A 20,330-nucleotide genomic window follows, 5' to 3' on the forward strand; every position below is an offset into this window, starting at 1 on the left:
CTCCCATTAGATTGTAAACTCTTTGTACTGTCTTTTGCCTCTTTTTATAACCCTATCCCTTAGCACAGTGATAGGCACGTAGTTTAATAAATGCTTATTGATTGGTTAAGTAAATTGATCTTCAGGAAGCTAACTAGTGATGAATTGAATACCATCCTACCAGATGTGTGTTTGACATGAATCTCAATTCATATGGCAAAGTGAAATATTCAAGAAAGGAACATGCTATATATGAATATAAAATAATATATACATACATATAAAGCCATATGTGCTCAGATGAATAAAATATTTTCCGTGCTTCACTTTGTCTCTGACTACCATATAACTTGCCTTTTGTAGATCCCTCTGCTGGCTATATTGCAAGTACAAATTTGTGTGCTGATTCAAAAGTGTTTCTCATGTCAAAGTCTGATAAGCTTCTACCACCAAGAAGACACAACAGAATCCTAAACACAAGGAGATCTCTTGTACTTCTCAGATGAACACGAATAAAAGTTGCTTGTGGGTAGAGGGTGAAGGGAAGATGGTCAAAGACAAACATTTACCTGGAGACAATTCCAAACAGATAAAGTTTTGCTATAAGTTGATTTCATCTAAAACTAAATTCATAAAATGTCAGGGCTTTTTATGTAAAGTGTCCATATTTAATAGAATATTTTCTTTGGTAAAGGGTGGGTGGCAAGTGCTCAGTTTTTTCAGTTATGTAGCAATTTTTTAAAAAGCTTTCATGAGGAGCAGCAATATTCTTTCATCAGAAACAAACCACTGGGGCAAAATTGTGGTTTTTGTTACACTTGAGCCCAGAGAATCAGTGTCTTAGCATCAGCCCATTAGAAAAAAGGAAGGATTTAAGGAATGCCTTGGGACATGGAGACTTCATCCCCTTAAAAGGAGTCCTCCCTGCAATTACCTTACCTGCCAACTTTCCAGCAAGATAAATGGAAGCACTGTAGCTTGAAGGTGCCTTGGTTTGAATGAGATGCAGTAAGGTCTCTCTGTTCTTTCCAGACATCATAGATCTGATAGTCCTTATAAAAGAATAGGGTTGGTGCCCTGCTGACTAAATTGTCCTCTAGAGTAGTATTAGTTACAGAGCTTCTTTGTTAACTAGGCTGAATGCTTAAAGCACTGTTGAAATTCTCTTATTAACACATTTTTAAATAGCTCTGCATATGGATACCCTAAAGAGTGTGAATGTATCAGTATAATTTACATATAAAAGTTATGTGTATTTATAACTGGAATGTAGAAAACCTGTCTTTATTACTGTTCAGTTACTCTGAGGTGATGAGCATTGAAATGCTGATGTCATGTGAATGGTCGGAAGGCCACTATTTTTATATTCTTCTCTTGGTATTTTCTTCAGGTAGCTTGTTGAATCATAGAAATATGTTTGATGGGTTAGCTGCTTGATAGACAATCTCCATCTTCTTTTCTCCTCCCCTCCCTTTTCTTAATATGTCATGGGATTTTACTATTGGACAAAAAAGGGATTTTTTTTCTTATTTGGGAGGCAGTTGCTGATTAGCTTTTTTTATTTTTAAAAACAAAGATTTATGGGATGTTGACTTCACTTAACAGTGATTGTTTTTTGGGGTTTTTTTGAAATTTTTCTGCCCAGTTGGAAAGTTGAAACAAAACCCAAGTAAACCCACAGGAAGCAAAAATCAAATCAAATAAGTGCACATGGAGTTGAAGCCATGATGATTCTACTAGGTGATAGTTGGAAGCAGTTTTGAATTTGAGGATTTTTTTTGCTAATTTTTATATATGTTTTAAAACCAAGTTATTATTTTATATTTTGTTACCTCAGTTCACTTCTTTTCTGTTATGTATCTTGAAACCAACCAATGAAATCGTTTTGTCTTATTATTTACATTTATGAAATTATAGATATTAGACTTAAATCTCAAGGATTGGGCTTTACTTTAAGGGAGCTGATGTTGGTCTCCTTAATTATTTTGCTTTAAAAAATAAAAATAATTATTAATTCATGTTTTTCCAACTATTTACATAGTAGATAGTGATGATGTATAATCCTTATGTTTTATAAAATAGGTGAATCCTGCCATTCTAGAGATATTATTAAGTACAGCTAAAGCCCGTCTAATGTGTGGTATCTTGTCCTCATTATCCACTCCCCCTCCCTCCCCTATCCCCACTGGGCCTACCCCTTAAGGAGAGGAGCAAGGCAGCTGGGTTTAGTTCTCCAAGTCACATGTACAGTGTGCCCTTGTACTTTTATGAATGAGTTGCATCAGGTTAGTGAGGAAATCCCTTACAGGCATGTACTTCAAGAAATATCTGGGACCTGTCAGTCATTGTTTTCCCCTAAGGGATTAGCAAAATGAGAAGTTAGAATACAGCCTACTTAGGAGTGAGTCTTATCTGCCCTTAAACACACCAGGGTAAGAGAACAAGTATTTATATCCAGCCAATCAATTGGCTTTGGTTTTGTCATGATGATCCCAAGCATTTGACTTGACTGTTGAAATAAAATAAAATCATCCTAGCATGCTATCTGCTTATAAAATGCTCCAACTACATAGTATCACAGAAAAAGCTGTTTGCAATTCTGAGAATCTGAATAGGTCAAAACTGCAGTTAAACTGAAGTATCCATAGTAAATATATTATTTTACCCACAGTGTGTGTGCAGATTCATGCATCTAATATGCCCTGAACAGAAATTTCTACGCACTTTATCTGTATGAGTTCTGAAAAACTGATTCCATTCGCCCAGTTTTATTTTGGAAGCTTGATATGATACTATTTCTGGGAGTGATATTTTGAATCTACACTGTTTCTGCTACATTTGTTATTCATAGCAGCAGTTACCATTTGACTCTGCTAAAGATTGCCCTCTATTTTACTTAGAAAACTATTACTCTTCTTAATACAGGATATTCTTATGTCTCTATAAACATACTATAACAAATGTTGGTCTTGGATGATTTTCATCAACTAAACTGGCACAAAGATTTATTTTCTTTCAAATCATTGGTAGTTTTTCTTTAAAGCAGGCTGTTAAGCAACAATAGCAGGTGGAAAATTGAAAAGAGAAAACATAATTCTAGTTCTGGTTCAACTTAATAAGACATGGACAGTCGTACAATTTCTTTCTCCCATTTCAGTGGGCTTTCTCCTATTCCATTCCCATCTTCACTGTGGTCTTCTCCATCTTCCTGCTCTACCACCATTGAGGAATGACAGAATTTGGCAATGGTTTCAGAATTCCTAGCAGTATGGCTGTGTCATAATGATTAATGAATTTTTTAAAATATAGAGAAGCTTAGGAAGAGTTTAAATCACTGATTCAAAAAAAATTAAGTAGAATCAGGAAAATAGTAAATAAAATAATGGAAATGGAGAGAACAGAATATTGAACCTGAAAGTCATCCAAATTATAACAGTCATGCTTACTTCAGAAGAGGAGATGAAAAGATATACCCCTTTTCTTTCTTTGTGAGGTAGGGACTATGAGTATGGAACAGTGCATGGACACACAGCCAGGCTTGATTAATCTGTTGAATAGTTTTACTCATCTGCTTGTTCTTTTGTATTCTTTATTTCAAGGAAGAACTCACTGGAGAGGTGAAGAAATATTTGGAAATGAAAGTGACAAACAAATTTTAAAATACTTTTTAAAAAATGGATGGGAGAGAACCAAGAAAACATGTACACAGGCATGCACCCTTCCTCTTGGATGAGTATAGTTAGTTCTAGTTATTCCTATCTCAAGCCTGTGACAGGACTTTGTTCCTAGGCATTGTCCTCCAAACTAGTCCCTTCATGCAAACAGGGAAACCTGAGATCCAAAAAGCTTAATTGCTTGTCTTAGATAATACAGCTAGTTAGTGTCAGAACCAGGGCTAGAAGGTAAATCAGTTGATTTCTCATCTAATTATTTTTGTACTGTATAAACTTCTTACTACCATGTAAGTGAATTTGTAGAGCCAGACTATATACAGTTGGGTGAATAATTATATTCAAGTTATTCAGTTGTCTTGGCCTGGGCTTGATACATTAACATTTGCTTCCAACATCTCCATGGTTACATTCCCCCTTCCTAACCAAGATGGAAGATACCCTGTCTTCCTACTCCCTATTTATCCCTGACCATTTTGAGGGGAGAGGGAAATCATCCTGTTCTTTTCTTACTTTTCTACCCTACTTTTATCATCAGTCCTAGGCTGAACATTTTTAGCCCCATGTGTTCCTAGAAAATGAATGTTCCCTCCCATCTGGACCCATGTATCTACTTCTTTGGAGCTTCAGGTCAACATTTTCCTTCTCAAAGTTGATTGACCTGCTGATTCAGGGAGGGCCCCCCCTTCTTTCTTTCCCTCAGTTCTTATTACATCAGTATTCCTTTTTCAGTTTAGTTTGCCTTAACCAAACTCCCATCTCATTAACACAGTCTCTCCTCTGTCCTTTCTCTCTTCCTTCCTCCCCCTTCCACCTTCCTTCTCTCAATCTCTCTTTCCCATTCTTCCCTTAAATGCTTTTATAATTTGAATTGATTCCCTTATGTATTGTCACTTGACCACATCTGCTATACTGTGTCCCATTTTGCATATCTCATTTTATGGATATTACAGTATTGACAAGCTACAGTCTTGAGTACATGGTAACAAGATTTATAATCATTGCTAATGAGGATTGGCTGAAGAAATTTCACATGTTTTAACTTGGTTAAATGCATATAGGAGGCACGTGATAGATACCGTCAAATATTTGAAGGTTTACCCTGTAGGAAAAGGGCTTAATTTGTTCCATTTTGGCCATAGTGGGAGGACCTAGAACTAAAAAGGTAGAAGTTTCTATGGCTATAATAATGTACCTTCCCTTTGCCCGTCATCCATTCCTAACTCTGAATCACTAGAAGCTGACTAGGGGAGGAACAGTATTGGCAGAATCCAGAGAGTTTGGAAAAATAACACTTTAACTACCCAATCCCACAAATTGTTGCTTGAGGAAAGACCTTTGTAAGAGTTAAGCAGTTATACAAATGTGAATTATTGACAAGACTGCATGTAAAATTTACCCATTGGTATCAGAGGTACAATACTTTATATTAGTTTGAAGCTACATAAACTTGGATTTCATTGCAAACACAAATACATGGACCAGCTAGGTGGCACTGTGGATAAAGTGCCAGCCCTGTAGACAGGAGGAGGACTTCAATTAAAATCCAGGCCATGACAATTACTAGTTGTATGAATTTGGGCAAGTCACTTAACCCTGTTTGTCACAGTTCCTCATCTGGAGAAGGAAATGGCAAACCACCCTAGTGTCTTTGCCTAGAAAACCCTAAATGGGTTCATGGAGTCAATAGGAACAACACAAAGAATGTACAGGCACTTTTAGCGAGAAATTAATTAAGCTAGGCAGAATATTAAAGCTTTGCCATATTACAAAAGTTAAGATCTTTCTTAAAGAGTACACTAAGGGATCTTTCAAAGCCACAAACAGTCAAAATTTTAACTCTCAGTGAAGTGCTTAGTAATTTAAATGAAAACTCTTTTGTGTGCACACTTCATATACCATAACAAGACTGGTTTATTTCTCCAGAACTGTGTATTGTAAGAAATTAAAACTTTCAAGTCCATAAATAAAATATAAGTAAAAACTCATTACAAAGAACTCTTGGGACATCATAGTTGTTTTGTTTTAATGGATCTTTTTTCTTTCAATGAATGAATTGCTAACAGTTACTTTACTTACTAGTCATCATGTCCTAGAGACAGAACAGAACTGGTGCTTAGTCTCTAGGGTAGCTAATTAGCAAGTTAAAAGAAGTATATTGACCTCATAATATGGGGAAAATAAATGGTATCTAACTTTTACACACCCTTCCTTTCTCCTCTAGATTTATTTTGTTGGGTAGCCTGAGAATTCAGATGGTTTTGATTTAGTTAGCTTTGAAATGGGGAGAAGTAAGTTGAAGGATACTTAATAACAAAAACAAAACCATTGATTATTCTGCTTTCATTTTCCCACCTAAAGTGTACACAGTGATTTTGTTCCAATTGTTGAATGGTACCAAACTAGAGAAGTTACGGATTGTTTAGAAAATGGATTTCATAAATTTCAGTCCAGTTTGTTTTCATCCATATACTAATACCTTTGTTATACACAGCCTTTCTTTCTGGTGGTATTTATCACAATACCATTTTGATTTTACAAAAGCAATTGATCTGCTTATTATTCTTTTTAACACTGTGATCACATGCAATGCTGATCTAAGAAAAGAAGGTGGTCAGAATAGTGCTATGAATCTGAATTGACTTGCAGTGATTTGGGCTTCAGTAAGAGTGAAGCAGGAGCTTCAAAATACATGTGTTGATTTCACACATAATCATAATACCATCTCGTAAGCAGTTTTAAAATGTTCAGAAGTTCTCATCTTTCCACTCAATCAACCAACAAGCATTTATCCAGTGACTTCTGTGCTAGGTGCTTGGGGATCTGGGAATCACTGGCATCTGTGGGGATGAAAAAATGTCTTGTGTATGAGGAAGCTCTCACTGAACTTGGAAGGAAGTCAATGTCCCTAAGAGTGGAGGGAAGGAAGGGATTTTATTACAGGCCACGGGTACAGTCTGTGCAGAAGCACAAAAACAGGAGGTTGAAGATCACATCCAAAGATCTTTAAGAAGCCACTTAGCTTGGAACATAGCGTAAATGAAAAGGAATGACACAGAATAAGCCTGGAAAGGTGTGGCCAGAGTCCAGTTTTGAAAAGCTCAGAAATCTCAAAACTTAATCAAAGTTTTTCATTATTCTTATATATCTGTATTTATGCATTTATTTGCCTATTCTCTTCTCTTAATTTGAAAATCAGAGGATGTCATGCCAAAATAATGGTGTTCTCAGTCCACAGTTTTTAAGCTAAACGCTATCCTTTGTTACATTGGTATTATTAACTCCCTCTACCCAACCAGTAAAGATGGTTAAACATGCCAAGTGCCGTGTAATGCTGTCTCTGAAAATTGAGCTGGTTTATTATACTCAGTACTCAAAGAGCAATTCTACTTGAAGGTGGTTCCTAGAATAAGGGTGATTTAGCTCACTTTGAAAGAAATGGCCACATTCTTAATGATGTAGCTCATGAGAGCTGTTAATATCTTTAGTTGACAAAGTAGCCATGCTTTGGATGACTGCTTTTATAAAAATCTGTAGTAGGTGTGAATTCTGTAGGTGAATTTGGATTGGGCACTGAACCAGCGGTGTTGGACTACCTTAATACATATTTTTTCTCTTTGCCCCTCTACCCAGGACTTATCTGGCTCCATTGATGACCTGCCCACAGGAACAGAAGCAACATTGAGTTCAGCAGTGAGTGCATCAGGCTCCACTAGCAGCCAAGGGGATCAGAGCAATCCTGCACAGTCACCCTTCTCTCCTCATGCTTCCCCCCATCTTTCCAGTATCCCAGGGGGCCCATCACCTTCCCCTGTCGGCTCTCCTGTTGGGAGCAACCAGTCAAGATCGGGCCCAATTTCTCCTGCGAGTATTCCAGGTATTACTGATTTATTGTGATTTAACTTGGATAGCAAAGCTAGATCTGATTTTAATGAACAATTAGATTCCCATCAATGAAGTACTTGATAGTAATCTATTATGGGGATCAAAATGTCCCAGTGGTATGAGAGGAATTGTCACCCAAATGTTGTAAATGCCCAGTTCCAAAATATCTCTAATAGTCATTCAAAGACAATCCCCCCTACAGTAATTGAGTTAAATGATTTCATTCTTTATTGTTCCTCAGTTTCCATGTTTGTTTGCTCTGCCAAAGCTAAATAATCTTCATTTTTGCCTACATACACCTTTACAGTGTTTATGCTGAATCAGAACACTTATATCAGCAAATTCCAGATGTTAACCATTGGGTTTGTTTTTATGACTATCTCAGTACATAATGTTGTGTTATTTTCAAAAATCTTATAAATTCATGCTTATAGTAGTATGTTAATTCATTCATTGCAGTATTTTTGAGAGTGCTTTCCAATGTGTAGTACTACCCATCTTACACTTGTTAGTATGTATGCAGCTTCTTATAAATGCAGTTATTTTATTATTCATTTTATACACCTAACAACCTATTCTCCTTTAGTAGTTACCTGTACCAGTTTTTTTTTTTAATCAGACGGTCAATGAGCATTTAGTGAGTGCTTACTCTTTGTCAAGCACTGTGTTAAACACTTAGGAAAGAAAGTCAAAAACAGGGTCCCTACCTTTAAGAAACTCACATTCCAGTGAGACAACATGGAAAGAACTATGTGTACATTCAAGATACATATGGTTTAAATGGAGGCTTCATTATTATCAGCTGTAAATTAGACATTTTCTGTACATGTATTACCTTGACCAAAGTGATGTAGGTAGATACGATGGAACATGCTTGCTTCCTCTTCTGAACTTGACACTGGTTGTTTTTTGAATTTCCTGATAGATGCTAATGAGTACATCTTAAGTCTTATTGTTTTTAATAGTTCCATTTCCATGCTTCTTTTCCTACAAAGCAGTATACATCTTTGAGTGGTGGCTACTTTCTAATAATGATGTAGTTACAGGAATGCTACCACCTTCAAATCTCTGACCATATTTCATTTTTTTAGTTTCTTAGGATATTTATTTTTTATGATTTTATGTTCCAAAAAAAAAAAAGTCTTGAAAAACTCAAAATCAGGTTATACAGAGGAGTGACCCAAATGACACTTAGGGTAGATAACTGTCTTAATTGCTTAATTTTTAAAGTTCCATTTTCAGTGAGTATAACCATTAATGTTTTGCATCCATCTTCATATAAGACATATTTTTTCATATCCTTTTTAAAAAATTCCTTCTATACTTTTCACTCATTGGTTATTGATTTCTATAACATTAAATTCGGCACTTAGAAAAAAAAGTTCTCCAAGACCTTTTTTTTTGACAAAGGATCTGGCATAGAGTTTTATCATAGCTAAACACTAGATAGGAAAATCTATAACAAAGTTAATTTTCCTAAGTGTCTAAGTGATTTTTTTTTAAAGGAGGGTAGTTATTGAACAGCCAATCCATTAATAAGCTGCCAGTAGGCATCTTTTATTATCGTGATAGAACTCTACGTGAGATCAGGAAACCAGGTCCTTGTGATTTCTAAGATTGGAGCTGCATTTCTGGAAAAGTTTATTTGATAGAAAGTCTCCTATCTTGGCCAATGCTATTTCAAAAATAGTGACAGCATTTCCGTCATCTGCGACTTCCTCAGTGTGAGGATCACTCCACTACCTGAAGTGGCTGCAGCCTTGCATACCATAGCTTTGAAGACGGTCTTTGAGTGTTTCTGTGGCCAAAAATTCCCTCACACTGGGCTATAACTTTCTGTCAGACCAGCCTCTCCAAAAAGTCTCCTGGTTTTCCTAGGGTCACCTCCTCACCAGGATGAGGCATCTTCTTACTGCTTTTAAGAGAATTTCACTTCTTCTTTGAGTTTTGTTCTTTTGAAATGCAAGACCGTTGTGGATTCTTTATTTCTCCACAACATGTGTCCTTCTAAGCTTCACATCTGTGTTGTGACAGAAGTAAGCCCTGATTCGAAATTTTGTGAATGTTGAAAGTCAGGTAGGAAGTGCTTCATTTCATATTTTTTGATGAAAAGCATAGCATTTCAAGTAAATTCTTGAATTCTTAAAATCTCTATCTTAGTGGGCTCAAGGTATCATATTGAATTTTTTTTAAAGTGTTACAAAAATCCAAAGCATCTTACATTCTGTGATTGACAGCTATTAGCAGGTAAACTCTAGTTCTAGATACCGAGGGACTTTTATTGGAAGGTAGTGTGTACTTTAGGGTTTTTTTCTCTTTATATCAAAACTTGTTCTGTATGCTGTGTGTCCTGCAGAAGTGCAAAGAATATTAAGTATTTTCCATATAGTTTACTTCTCTTTTAAGTTGGAAATAAGAGGCCAAGATACTACAGCAATTAAATTTCACATAGCAATTGTCTAGAAAAGAATATGACAAAGAATGTATTTGTAACCAAGTTAGGAGAGAAAGCTTTATAAGTGTTGAAAAACATTTGAGATATTTATTAACTCACCACTTTGTCAGTACTAAAAGTCAAGTTGAAGCTGTATAGTAACCACCAACCTGAAATTGTTGAAACTATAAAGGAAATCTCTGTTTCAGATATTTTAAGAATAGTAATTGTATTTGATTGGTATTAGTAATATGGAGACACAATGAGGTATTATGGATAGAGAGCCAGTTTTGGAGTCAGTAGAGCTCAGCTTCTGTCCTGACTCTGATGAACTAGTTAACTAGCTGACCTTGGGCCAACCATTCATTCTTTCTGTGCCTTCCCATGCAACTCTTTCAGAGGAGTTGCCAGACTCCATCAGTGGAAGGAGATTCCAGTTACACATGGCGCTCTATACACTGATAAAATCTCAGGTCCAAACGCCACCACCAAAAACTGAAGATATTCTTAGCACCTTCACACTTCCCTTATCTCAGAGTAACCTCATTCCTATTCAGGTTTTTTTCTGTGTAGTTCCTCTATCCTTCTCCTTGCTAGTCCCCAAAATGTTGGAATACATGGAAATGAAATCTACCCTATGAAATTCTCAAATCAATCTGATTAGACTAACTTAGAAGTATTTTTGTTCTCCCACTTCTACATCTTATGTCTTCATTGTTACATACTAAAACAAACAGGGTCATAATTTTTCATTAATAAAGTGAAAATTATAATCTAGAGACCAGATATTTATGTAACGTGCAGCTTCATAAACATTTGGTTAGTTTCTCCTGCTTTATTCTCTTTCCACTTTCTTCCTCTGTGTTCCTTATCCCTAGCACACATAGCCACCTCCACTTCGATTTTGTTTTTTCTGACCTCACTTCTGTCCCATTACCTCCTGCTATATCTTGCTATACCCTCTCCATGTGACACAGATTGGCTCTTTCAATCATTGTCTCTCCAGCAAGTCATTGTAAAATGAGCAGCTGTTATGTAGCTGATAGCCGTGATGAGGAAAAGCCAAAATATTGGAGGGGATTCTTGCTGGGAAGACTGCATGAATAAAGGTGTTGCTTTCCCAGGGTTTTTTGGAAAAGAACCACATTTTCTCCATCTCTGCTCCGGGTAAATAAAATTGACAACTAATGAGAAACATCACAAAGGTAGATAAACCACCTACAATAAAGCCTCCCAAATGTCTGATTCTGTTCAGTGGCTCTTTAAACTGTTTCTCCACCCACTGCAAATTTGCCCTCCTATTTTGCTTTCTGACAAACATTTCAAGTTTCATGGGAATTGCTACCACGATGCACTTGCATAACATTGGCACTGGCATATCCCTAACTCAGTGGGGCATTTCCTTCCTGCATTCCTTTTGAAAAGCAGGATGGAGATTTTCTATGGTAAGTAGCCACATGGATCAGCTGCCTTTGTTTGCACGTTACTGGTTCCAGCATTGTAGCCATCTATAGTTGGGGGAGGTACAGAAATCTGCTTCTGATGTTTAATTTACACATATATTTAAGAATGGAAATACTGGCTTCACAGTGCCGTGTGGTAGCAAATTCTTGAATTCACTTGGGTTTTTTTTTTTTCTCCTCTTCCCCCCCTTCTCTTAATCCCCCTCCTCATATTGGTGAAGTTCCATGTGGGAATGGAAGCTACAACTTCCCTACTCCTCCACACCCAGCACTCCTTATTAGAGTTGTAGTTGAAGAAAATGTGCTTAATTAAATTAAGCAGTCATTTCTGCAATGTATGGCTGCCAAGCATTGGTTTCTTTGTAAAAAAAAAAATTAATTTCTTCCTTAACTTTTTTGCTGCTTCTCATGTTGCAGTCCAGGTCTCTTTGATTGTTTTTTGTTAAGGAGCAGGAGCCGTGGCTGCCTTTTATTTGGTGTGGGTCTGTCTTACCCTGTGCCTCATTCTACCTATCACCCTTGTAGAAGCTGACACAGCACATCAAAATGCGCTGCTCTTGCCAGAAGATTTAGTGGATGTTAATTTCACTTGTCTTGCCTCCTGTGCCAACCGTTCCAGTTTACTAACAAAGCAAAAATGTAAATAAGCCCAACAATTTTTTTATTTTTATTTTATTGGCCAAAGGCTTTTGTCAGCTTTTTTTTTTCCTGTGCCATGTAAGCAGCAACAGTGTTTAAATATTAAGAAAGGAGAGAGTACTGTGGGAGATTGCTGATGGGCCTGGCAAGTATTAACCCATAAATGTCCAAGAGGATTTTTTTAGAGATTCTCCCACCAATTTTCTTTTTAAAATCTAAATGAATTTTAAACTATTCTTGATAATTCGTCAAATGTGTTAGTGATAGGAAGTAACGACCTTATGGATTTTCTGTTGTTTCCCAAAAATATTTTATTCCCTTGCCTCTTTTTTTTTGCCTCTTAGCTTTTGGCATTAGCATCAAATCACATTTCAGATGGAAATAAGCATTTTTTTTTCTGAAACTAGAAGATTCAGTGACCATTGCTTATTTTTTTTTAAAAGTGTAGATATCATGTATCACAGTTATCAAATGCTTACTTTGTATTGTACCTATTCTGCCCATACATGCATTAAATAGTGATTGAGCCTAGAGACTAATCAGAAACATCATGTTCCCTGACATCATCGAAAGTGCACTGTTTTATTACTTAATCTCATATGACAAATCTGCATTCTGTACATAATATCTTTATAGTTATACATAAAACACATTTTTTTCCAGCGTGGAGAATAGAAGAAAACCCAAGTTTTTAAAAGTTTTACATGTTTTCCTCTTTGATTCTTTCATTTTTTTTTTTTTTTGAAAGATCATTGCATTCCCTATATTCCTTTCTGTGACTTAATGATTGGGAAACAGCTATCAGAGTAGATTAATGAATTGTGGGTGAACAAGAAATGAGGATACTATCATGAACGATGTAGGAACCCTGAAGAAAAAAAAGAGATGATGTCAGCCTTTGCTCTTTCTGAGGCCTGTTTAATTTTTGCACCAATCTTAGTTGGACTTGGGCAAGTGCCTCTTCCTCTCCCCCTGTCCTGGGATCTATATACATTATAAATACATAGGATAAAGGATGAAGTTCCATTCTTGTACTCCCTGCAGTTTCCAAAACATTTCAGCTTCTTTGCCCTTTTCTCAAACTAAAATATTATAGACACCAAATGTTCTTATCCCCATTATAATGACTTTGCCAAAAATGATACCTCCAGTTACTTTACACTAAATTTGTCTGTCAAAAGCTTTACTGACTGATCAATTCCTGGATTGTGAGAGAAACAGAGTCAGCATGCTAGCTGGTCATGATTTTCTTTATCACCCTTAGAAAAATCTTAGATGCCACCAACTTGAACTGAGGAGAGCATTATGTGCCACATTGTGAGCATCACTTCTGTTTTAACGATCTTTCCGTTCAGCACTAATCTTTTTTTAAAACTTTTTTTTTTTAACAAGTGAGGGTTAAATAAATGACAACATACACTGATATAGCTACAGATACAAACAAGAAGAGTCTGGTTATAAAGCTAATTCTCTTGGTTAATTTGACATTCAGACAAGCGGGCACTGGAAAGATGCTTAATGGAAAAGAGAAAAATGAATAGCAGTTAAGAGTCAGTCATAGGCCAAAGTGAACAGGAAGGTTTTTAGGTGATAGGAAATGATAGTTCCTGGTCTAATTTGTCAAGGTTAGTGCTTATAAGATGAAGAATGATTGTTACAAATCAGTTTCCTTTTTTTTTTTTTTTTTTTAAAGACATTTGTAGACCTAGATTTTTTTAATGTTTAGAGCTCCATTCTCCCTAATTGGATAGGTCATTCTGTACATGGCTCAAAGTTCTTTGTGTGAGAAAGATATAGGGGTTTTCGTTTTTTCATATCTAAATGTAGTGATGATAGCTGGTATTTATAGCACTTCAGCATTTGCAAAAGGCTTTACAAACATTATCTCTCTTGATCCTCCCAACACTTGGAAGGTAGATGCTATTATTTTTCCCATTTTTACAGGTGAGGAAATGGAGTTTACGTGACTTGCCTAGGATCACACAATTACTAAATGTCTGAAGCGGAATCTGAACTTCTTTGTGCTCCGTGTCCCATACTCTCCCCACCTAGATTCCCCCATGAATCCGTAGGCCCCACCACCACCACTCTACCCCTCTAAGAAGAGCTCACTGGGCTATGTCCCTTAATAGATGTTTCTGCCCACAAACAAAGGATACAGTCATATTCTGCTTTTGCCAGACTGCTTATGTACCGAGTATATGCCTGGGAGTCAAATTGTAATAGAGACATTGATGAACTAGTGCATCCAGCCAAAGGCAACTCAGATTTGAGAGAAAGCCAAATTTTGTCATGAGAAGTGACCAAAAGATTTGGTGATGTTTAGAAGGAAATATGATTAGGTATATGAAGGGTTTTCTCATGGAAATGAAGGAATGGCTTATTTTGTTTAGTAAGGGAAATCAGAGATAGGAGCAATGAGTTAAAAGTAAGAATGAGGTAAACTTCCAGTCAGTAAAAGGAAGATTTTGCTAAGGGTAAAGTGAGTTACCTTGAATTGTCAATATCATTGGGAGTTTTCCACTGGAGACTAACGAGTGAAACTAAGCACTGGAGACTAACTAATCCTATTTTATAGGATAGGTTTCTGCAAGATAACTTCTGAGGCCCATTTTAAGTCAACCAGCCATCTATATACCTTGCTTATGGTATGCAGAGAAATGTATTAGTAATTGGAGCAAAATACTTTCATGTTGGTGGTTGTTGTTTAACATGGGGATATGATACAAATAGAAATTACCAAAAAAAAAAAAAAGCATATAAAAGAGATGGAAGCAGAGTGTTTTGTGAGGCCAGAAGATAAAAGGATTGTTATTGATTGAGGGCCTCAAGGAAGCCTTTGCAATAATAAAATTCAAGTTGTGTACAATGTAATAAAATAACATCTAGCATGTCAGAGAATTTTGAGATTTACAAAACATCTTCAGTAGCCCTGAGAGAGGTGGATAGTCCAAGTGTTATCCCCATTTTTCCAAGAATTTAGCTGACTTGTCCATGGTCACACATCTTGTACGTTTCAAAGATGGGAGATGAGACTTGAATGCAAGGCTCCTTATTCAAGCCCAGGACTCATTCTATTACATAAGACTGCCCTCAGGATGATGGCATTTAAGTTAGCCTTGAAGTAGTTAGGATTTCAGCTGGTTGGAATGAGAATATACGGATGTTTCAGGGATAGGGAGTACTATGCACAGAGAAAGTCAAGCACAGGTGTTCATTCCTTTTGATTCCAGCATGCAGGACAGGGAGAAAAAAAGGTATGAGAAGGGTGCAAAGATTGGGTGGTGTTGGATACTTGAGCATCTTAAATGCCACTCAGAAGTCTGAACTTGGAAGAAAAGAGTCAGCTATTGAAGATCTTTGAGCAGAGAAGTAGTATTTGACCTGTCAGTGATGTGAAAGGATTCTTTGTGATTGGGAGAGAGCAGAGGCAGAGGAACATTCCTTAGAGGATGGCAGTGGTCTGTGCAAAGAGTAGTGAGGATCTGAATTAGAATGGTAGCTGTGCTTAAACTGAAAAAATCTTGCAGCTGCTTAAGAGGTGGGAAGTGAGGGCAAAGGCTGAGTTAAAGATAACAAATGGCAAGGTTTTAAACAGGTCAGGTGTAATGGATAAAGTCATTGATAGAAATGATGGAATCAGAAGAAAGCAGGTTTTTATCAGATTGATTTTTGGAAATGTTAAGTCTTAGTTCTAGTATTAGAATTCCTTTCTGTCTAATGAAATCCTAGTATGTGAATTATATTGAAAACCCGATAATTTGAGAGATGGTTTCAACATGCAAGTGTGTCTTCAATATATTCATTTTCACTGTATCTTTGGTGGAATCTTAAATATTATAGCTTTAGATCACAGGACTTATTTCACTTGACAGCAGGCATGATCACTCTACCTAGAAAACTTATTTTAGGGCATCTATCAATTTTTCTTCGACTTCACCAGGGGTAAAAATCCTGCAACAGCTTGTTGTAAGGATGATGCATGCTGGTTATTGGCAAACTGAGCAGAAAATGTAAAACACACACACACACACACACACACACACACACACACACAGCATCACCACCAAATGTGGTTGCTCTCTCCATGTTTTTTATTCCATGGTGTTACACAAAATCAATTTAGCAATTTTGCAAAACAAGGATACTGATAAAACTGTATTTTCCTTCCTGACAAGTAAAACATTTACTTGCATGCTGCACATAAGAGTAATTTTACATCCTTTCCAACTGATGCTTTCCAACAATATGCTTTTTCTTGGGAAGAGGAGAAGAAATTGAAATTCTTAAATAGATTTGGTGCATTAGTATTGAGGTACAGAACCTTTTACCTTTCTTTATTGGTACAAATTTAAAATCAAAGCATCATTCATTGTTACTTATTTTCTTGTTGTTTGGTCATTTTTTAGTCATGTCTGACTTTTAATGACCTCATTTTGGGTATTCTTGGCAAAGATACTGGGGTGGTTTGCCATTTCCTTCTATGGTTCATTTTACAAGTGAGGAAACTGAGGCAAAAAGGGTGCAGTGACTTGTCCATGGTCACACAGCTCATAGATGTCTGAAGCTGTACTTGAACTCAGGTCTTCCTGACTCCAAGCCCTACACCCACACTTTCTCCTGGGCCGCTTAGCTGCCCTAGCTAGCTGATTACCTTCTATGATAGTCTCAGTAGTACTCCTAGAGGACAGTTGCCCACATTGCTGACAACAGTATTACACTATAGTTTTGATGCTGGTACTATTAAAAATCCGAGTTGTTATTGTTTCACTCCTCCATCTGGGTTCAGATCTAAAGATTTCCTTAAGCATTTAAAAACATTTTTTTCCTCAGTGGTTTTCTACAAATCCTCTTATCTACATAGTTACAAATATTCTATTCACAAATGATAGTCCTTGAGCATTTTTTATCTCCCAAAGCAAACATTAGGCACCTATTATATGCAAAGCCTTGTATCATGTCCTGGAAATTAATACAAAGACAAAATCAAGCTAGTTCTTCATCTCTAGAAAGTTCCTGAAACGGTATTGGTCTGGTTTAATTATAACATTTATATGTGCTTTATCTCATTTGATTCTCACAACATCCCTGAGAGTCACGTACTACATAATATACGTATATGTTTATGTGTATGTATGTGTGTATGTATATACGCATATTATATGTATAAGTAATTTAATTATATAACAATATCCCCAGGAACATTTTGTTATCCCCATTTTACAGATTTAAAAAAAAAAAACAACTGAGGCTAAGAGTATCGCTTGCCCAGGATTACACAACTAATAAATGTCTAATGCAGGGTTTTAGTTCAGGTCTTCCTGACTCTCGAGTCCCATACACTAACCAGTATATAGCATAAATACCTCAAGAAAAGGAATAAAATTTAAATGTCTGGAAAAGTTGATGAGACCTTTGAATGGCCCACTGAGGAATTTTCATTTCTCCTAGAGATAATAAGGAAACCACTGAGAATATTTTTGATCATGCAATTGGCATAGTCATATCTCTTTAAGGATTAAAGTAATTATGCCAAATTCAAATAAGAACAGGTTCTTGGTGCTACATATTGACTTATAAAACTACAAATTAACATTAGTTCTGTTGCATTATAATTTTATAAATATTTACCAATTATATTTTCATTCTTTAGGGTAAGAGAGGCAGAAATTTAACACTTCTGCTTTAAAACACTTTAATCATCTTAGCCCTGGGAGGTAGGTAGTACAGATATCATTAACTCTGTTCTACAGATTAGGAAATTGAGGCCCATTAAAATTGTGACTTGTCCACAGTCACAGGAATAAGATATGTAAGTGCCTTCTTCTTTTCTTCTTCCTTATTTCTTCTTTTTTTTTCACTCTGACCCATTTCCTCCTGCTGTAGAAATGAGCATTTAGATTTTGTAGAATTTAAATTTCCAGTTGGTTTTACTTTTACTGTTTCATTAAAATCTTCCAGTTTTCCTACCTTTTGTAAATTAAACATTAATCAAACATAGAGATGCCCAGTGTCACAAATATATAGTTTTTCTCCTTTTTCATGCTTGGTAATATTAGCAGTGACTAATGGTTTTACGTGGTATATCTGGCAATTCATACCCTCTTATCAGTTACTGTTGATGGTGTCAGCAGGGAATGCAATAAAGCTTTTCAGACACCTTTGGTTTTTATTTTCATTTTTGAATTGGATGGTCTATCACTGCTCGAAGCTTACGGTAAGATTGAACTGGCAGTAGGTCTTGCGTCAATGTCGCATGCTTCCACAGTTCCGTTGCTGTTGGCACTGAACTGATTTGTTGTGTCTCTTCACTGAGAAATCAGAATGGAAATGAAAGTATATTGCAAAAGCTTCAACAAGTTCATTTTAGTCTAGGGGAAATCCACTTATTGGCAACATTGTTAGAAATTGAGATGAAACAAAATCTAACACCTGGTAACCTGTTACAGTCAGAGTATTCCCAACCAACAGGCTACATTATAGAGTCTTAATCCAGATGACTAAATTTTCTAAACGTAGTGAGTAGTATTTGTGGGGAAACCAAAGCCTTTTGCTAAGAGAGTTATTATGTTTATTTCCCTGTCCTCAAATAACTGTGAAGTGAAATTATGATGATGTGTTGATTGATTACAGCCGTTAAGTCTCTTAGTCATCAGTTTCATCCCCTACTCTCAATTCCCACACTTGCACCTTTGATTTCTCTTCCACAACAGGGTGATGTGGGTTGTCATTGACTAATGAAGAACAGAATTGGTTTCGGCATGAGACAAACGGAATGCCGACACCAATCCCAAAATGCATTAATCTTTAATAATCCACATCTGCATGTTTATAAATGATATAACCAGGGTTTGTTAATGTTGATATTCCCCCTTCCAAACAGAAAGTGACATAGGCGTTTGTACTTGCAAACTGCATTAAAGGCACACAGCTGAATGCTCAGAGTGTGACCTTGCTGAGGAGACCAAAATTAATGAATCTTTTAAGTTGATTAAAAAATGTAATGTGTTGCAAGGACTCCCAAAGCAATGATTGGGATTTACTGTTATTGGATAAGCTAGGTGATTTTCTAAAGAAGGCCAACTCACCCAATTATTCACTTAAACTTGTTTCCTTTCTTGTTTTCTTAATTCATAATTCCTTTGGCTGGCTTTGGTCTCTACTCTTTCTGTTTTTGTTGGCCTGTTTCTAAGTCATTTTATATGACTTTGTATAAGAAATTCTCTTAATAATCATATGTGATCTTCCAAACTACAGTTTTCAACCCTTTTAGGTATATATTAGTAATTTAAGAGGAAATTTTTTATGTGACTGAAAAGTTTGGATAGAATGTTGCCTTAGTTGAACTGGCTATGATATCACATATAAAATATTCTTGACTTTCTGCCCCCCTCCCATTTTCCCCCTAGTAATGCTCCAAAACATGCTATTTCTCTTGCAGGAAAAAGCATATTTTCATAATTTACCTGCAATACATAGTAATTTTAAATCTCCTTTCTAGAAGAGATTTCTCCTTCCACTGGTACAGGTTTGAAACCCACTACTCTTTTGTTGACTCATTTATTTCATTCCATGTGTCCCGATAAATTCAGTAATCTAAAGTTCTGCTGGTTCTTTTAAGATGTCTGAGGTATCAGTGTAGCACTTTGATTGTCCATCTAGTCTCTCCTATTCTTTGTTCATGACTAGCTCTCCTTCTTTTCCAAATAAAAGGCATCCTTGACTTGTTTTTGGGGTTTTTTTTTTGCTGTCTTTTTTGTTTGTTTTCCACGAACAGAAGTTGTTATTTGAAATAGTTTGAAGCTCTTATCACCCTCTGTGTACTTCTCATTTCCCTTTGGGTAGCCTACAGTTGTGGTTTGTTTGAGATTGTGGTGTTCCAACACTGCCATCAATAGAGCATCCCCAGGAGAATCAAGAGATATTGCTTTAAATGAAATTTACAAAATCTAAATATATAGTATTGAAACTATCAGACCTGATTCTCAATCTCCAATTTTGGATTGCTCTTAAGTGAATAAAAACAGAACTCAATTTAGGAATCTGTTAGTAAGCCATAGCTCATTCAGATAGAGGTGTTACTTCTGGGATTCTCACCATGTATATATATATATTTTTTACTATAGCTTAGGAATGGAATTAGAGTAGTATCATAAGGTTATCAGAAAGAAAAATAATTAATGAGGATAAACTTACTGAACTGATGACCTGAGTGATTTTTCCTCCTTACTCTGTTTTCATAATCTCTTAAAATGGAGA

General features: G+C 36.2%; 1 protein-coding gene across 9 annotated transcripts in view; it reads left to right on the plus strand.

Moving 5' to 3' along the window:
- The window catches only part of ARID1B (AT-rich interaction domain 1B), a 551,978-nt gene that overhangs the window by 422,410 nt on the left and 109,238 nt on the right, over positions 1 to 20,330 (plus strand). For all 9 annotated transcript variants that reach the window (XM_072643769.1, XM_072643770.1, XM_072643767.1 and 6 more), the window contains one exon: positions 7,284 to 7,527. In XM_072643769.1, coding sequence (XP_072499870.1) covers positions 7,284 to 7,527 — 244 coding nt within the window. The remainder of the gene's footprint in view (positions 1 to 7,283; positions 7,528 to 20,330) is intronic.

Source organism: Notamacropus eugenii, chromosome 2, assembly GCF_028372415.1.
Source record: "Notamacropus eugenii isolate mMacEug1 chromosome 2, mMacEug1.pri_v2, whole genome shotgun sequence".
Classification (NCBI taxonomy): Eukaryota; Metazoa; Chordata; class Mammalia; order Diprotodontia; family Macropodidae; genus Notamacropus; species Notamacropus eugenii.